General features: G+C 34.6%; 1 protein-coding gene across 2 annotated transcripts; it reads left to right on the top strand.

The window, feature by feature from the left end:
* Nucleotides 1–229: 229 nt before the first annotated feature.
* LOC134256022 (uncharacterized) lies at nt 230–3,153 on the top strand. Of its 2 annotated transcripts, none has more exons than XM_062738616.1 (4): nt 230–317; nt 980–1,986; nt 2,219–2,314; nt 2,441–3,153. In XM_062738616.1, exons 2-4 carry the CDS (start codon nt 1,090–1,092, stop codon nt 2,765–2,767), a joined length of 1,320 nt encoding a protein of 439 aa, XP_062594600.1. In that variant the 5' UTR covers nt 230–317; nt 980–1,089; the 3' UTR covers nt 2,768–3,153. The 2 variants fall into 2 exon arrangements, with proteins under 2 accessions (XP_062594600.1, XP_062594601.1); XM_062738617.1 differs by having other exon boundaries at nt 277–331.
* The last annotated feature ends 804 nt before the right edge of the window (nt 3,154–3,957 follow it).

Here is a 3,957-nt window from a genome sequence, read left to right as displayed (position 1 = left end):
AGTTTTATCATTTTTTTGTATTGCCATCTCATTGTAAAAATATGATATGTAACTTTGTGTTAATTTATTTGTAAATTGTATTATACCTGTACTTTAACTGCAGCGGAGTTTTATTAATTCTTTGACCTCATGTCATATATTGGTATAGTATTTGACCTTACCGTGTATATTTTATATATATATTTTTTTCTTCTGTAACTTAATGTTATAACCCCTTTTTAAGAATATCAAGAAATTGTCGATTTTCTTTGCATCTAATGCTTTTGTACACGTAAGGCGATCGATACCAGATGACGTGTATCCTGCATAGATATAAGGTCAGCACATTCAGGTAATCCTTTCGCAAGAGATTATAAATGAATTAATTATTACCTTTTGTTCATGATATTCATTTTATTTGCTTTTTTTATTCTTAAACATTGCAGAAGTTGGTTTTAATGCAAAATAGACCACGATCGCTGTAGAGATGTTATCTTTATTGTTTAGGATAATGTTCACAATGATTGTGAATTCGCCAATGATTTCAATGTTGCGCTTGTTAATTTTTGCATCAGTAAGTAAACAAATTAACGATACACTATCTTAAATATGTATGTAGATTTCTTGAAAATTTATTTTGACTCATATATAACTAAAGTTATGTAAATTGGGCCAACTAGGGTCTGTACAGTTTTGTTTTTCTAGAAACTTTTGTCAAATGAAATTTGCTGCAATTAGAAAAAAAAGAAATTTACTTTTTCTTACTCATAATGCTAAATGATGCATTTTGTTTAGCAAAAAAGTTTGATTATCAGACTTTCAATCTTTTTGATTCAGATATTGACAAATCACGTACTGTGTTTGTCCATTAAATTGTCACAGCTGTTGTTCATCATCCTTACAGTCAAAATAAAACACTGATCAATATACTGGATTTACATGGAGTGTAGGCAAATTATTCAGTCTTCGTGTTACATTATATGTTATACATTTATTTTAGCAAACATGGGACAGACTAAATCGATAGAGCTACTCATGGTGAAGTAAATTAACAAACTCGGCCAGCTGGTAATAAAAGATTATGGTTGAAATATACTAAAGCAAAACAGAATGACAACGGAGGGGACATCCCTTTCTCAGGGCACTACAATAGATGCCTCTGTTTGTGAGACAGATAGTTTAGAAGATTTAAGAGTTATCCAAGATGTCACAGAAGGACCTGCGTACACAAAAGAAGATCAAGATGTTGCAGGGTATAACGTGAATGAGGATAGTCCAAACAAAAACAAAGCAAATGGTGAATGTGACGACAACAACCAAACAAGCCAACTCACTGACAGTAGCAAAGGAAGTACGGAAAGTATAGACAAAGTCACACCGAGGGATCCTTCAAGACAGAGTTTAGAAAAAAAGGGGGAAAAGAACAATTTTCTTGAGACCAATAATGCATCTTCCAATAGTGCATCTAAATTGTTTGATTATAAAATCAGAAGACGTCGCACTATAGACGGAGTAAATGCAATTCCAAAAGCGAGTTCCACAAAGGATCTGCATCGCCAAACGTCTGACTTTGGGCGGTCATTTCTTCCACGACCCAAAGGAAGCACATTGAATCTCTCTTCCTCTGGAGAAAATCCTCCATGCGTTCGTGAGACGTTAACTAGTAGACTAAGATTTGAAAAGGGGCACTTGTCCCACGAACTGCAAGACTGTGACTGCAATAACTACGTCACCCCAACACAGCGCAAGGAAATGGAAATGAAGCAGCTTAAGAAAGAGGTCAAACAGCTAAAGAAAGACATTGCTGAGAGGGTGGAGGAGATTGACTTGCTGAAGAACAATATAGACAAAGAGGCGGCGGAACTTATTGAGTGTAAAAATATTAAGATTAAGGAAATTCGAGAGGAACTTGATTCTATGACCATCAGTCAGACTGAATTGAAGTCCTCCTATGATGAAGCGCTGGAAAAGATTTCATCCCTGGAAGAGACGGTTAAAAATCTTAAAGTGAAGTATAGTTTACCTTATTACATTAAAGTAATTCTTTGTAGAAATAAAGTAGATGTTTCACATATACATGTACTTACATGGATTAATGATATTCGACTGTCATCGCTTCGGAAAATTACAATATTAATTACAATAAATTATGATTAATGGGGAAAATATGCCTTTATGCCATTACTATAAATATAGAAATGATTGTTAATGTAAAATAGCCATGATTTTGTTATGACAGGCTATAATTGCCGACAGGGAACAAAAGAATGCAGAAATGTATTATGAAATGTACCGAAAAGGCCAAGAGTCGGCAAAGTTTGAAAGGAATTTTGAGGTAACGAAAACGAATCTAATTGATACATACAGTTGTCATCTTCAAAGTTTTGACTGACTTGTGTTTATACAGTCATGTTTACCATTGTGTGCTATTTGTATACATGTATATCAAATGTCATGACAGATTGAGAGAATAGCCGCCATGTCCGGCAAAGCAGCACCTGTAACAACTCGTGAACTGCTGGAGAAGTTGGTGGATACAGAGGCGGAATTAGCCAAATGGCAGTCATTCAGGCGCCAAGAGTCCTACGACAGTGCCGAGAGACCGGAAACGGAGGCCGCGGCCATTTTGAGGTTCCTAAAGGACTCTTTTTACCACTATATTACCGATCAAAAACAGTCGGACAACCACCTTCGTGCCATGATCCGAATATTTAGCTATACAGAACCACAAAAGAAGAGAATAGCTAGTGCCATAGCTGAGAGAATGAACAAGAAAAATAGCCTGTGAAAAATGAAAATAGTTAACATTTTACGTCTTTGGTCTTAATGAGGATGCGAGCCAAAACTTCTTAATATGTTTCCTGGATTTTTATTACATCAAGACATGTTAAGAAATTCCTTAAAGAAACTGTTTTAACTTCTATAACGTTGATGATCGTTCTTTGTACATGTATTTGCATACTTTCATTTTTCTTTCGTATACAAGTTTATGTACATATTTATTTTGAGTGTATGGTCTGAAAACTAACGTTTGAGGACGTGGTTATTTAGAAACACTGTGTAAGCATCTATTTATGTAAAAAGAAATGTTGCCTTTTAATGTTGCATATGATCCTCATTTACCCCAAAAATTACTTATATTAACATTTTTCCTCATAGTTACCTTGATCATGCTTAATGTGAAATATATGGAGATAATAAAAAGTATTCAAGCTCAAAAGTCAAATAAACAATACAAAATAAGAACAGAGCAAACACGGACCTCCAAAACATCAGAGGTGGAATCAGGTGCCATGGAAAAGTGAGCATCCCTTGCCAACCGGTCACACCCGCCGTGTACTCCTTGTTATCATCGGGAAATAACGGGAGAGAACCGTCGTCAATTCAATGTGTAAATAATGGTCTAACAATTAGTATGAAAAACGTCAATCAGCATTTGACTCAATGATAAATTGTATTTGCTGACAAGATCACTGTATCGACCAAAGAACTTAAGAAATGATGTCTTTAAACGAGACTGCTGATATTCTTGTTGCATCAACTTGTTTGTCAATAACTTACCTCATTTTAGAAATTGTACATACATAGAGCATGCTCTTGCGTATCGAATAAACTGAGATCTATATAAACTCTGTATGCAGGTGTTAAGGGTATATACTATATTGCTGCATAAGTAAGGGAAGTTGACGATTGAAAAGTTAAAAGTCATCACGTTTATCAGAAAGCTGTGTTATTAGATTACCATTGACATCTTTTTCTAGTAAATTATCCAAATATGAAACAGATGCGTCAGACTCTGTTGTATCCTTTATATCAAGCTGACTGGGATATATCGTATCGACATAAGAATGGAAATTTGACCATTGTTTAATTGACAATACGTCGTCTATATATTATTTATATATATATATAGATAATCTGTATATATTTCTGGTTCTTATGCCCACCTCTGATGTTGATCCATTGATAATGTGTCTT

Source organism: Saccostrea cucullata, unplaced genomic scaffold (assembly GCF_032062105.1).
Source record: "Saccostrea cucullata isolate Sc308-1 unplaced genomic scaffold, CSIRO_AGI_Scuc_v1 ctg2327, whole genome shotgun sequence".
Lineage (NCBI taxonomy): Eukaryota > Metazoa > Mollusca > Bivalvia > Ostreida > Ostreidae > Saccostrea > Saccostrea cuccullata.
Note: the sequence above shows the minus strand (reverse complement) of the source record. Positions and strands in the feature narration are given on the sequence as shown.

Bases quoted from the DNA above. Each gene is read 5' to 3' on its own strand.
- LOC134256022 (XM_062738616.1), top strand. From the start codon at position 1,090: ATGACAACGGAGGGGACATCCCTTTCTCAGGGCACTACAATAGATGCC. The intron at 1,987-2,218 runs GTGAAGTATAGT...TTGTTATGACAG, and splicing joins AGACGGTTAAAAATCTTAAA to GCTATAATTGCCGACAGGGA. The intron at 2,315-2,440 runs GTAACGAAAACG...ATGTCATGACAG, and splicing joins AGTTTGAAAGGAATTTTGAG to ATTGAGAGAATAGCCGCCAT.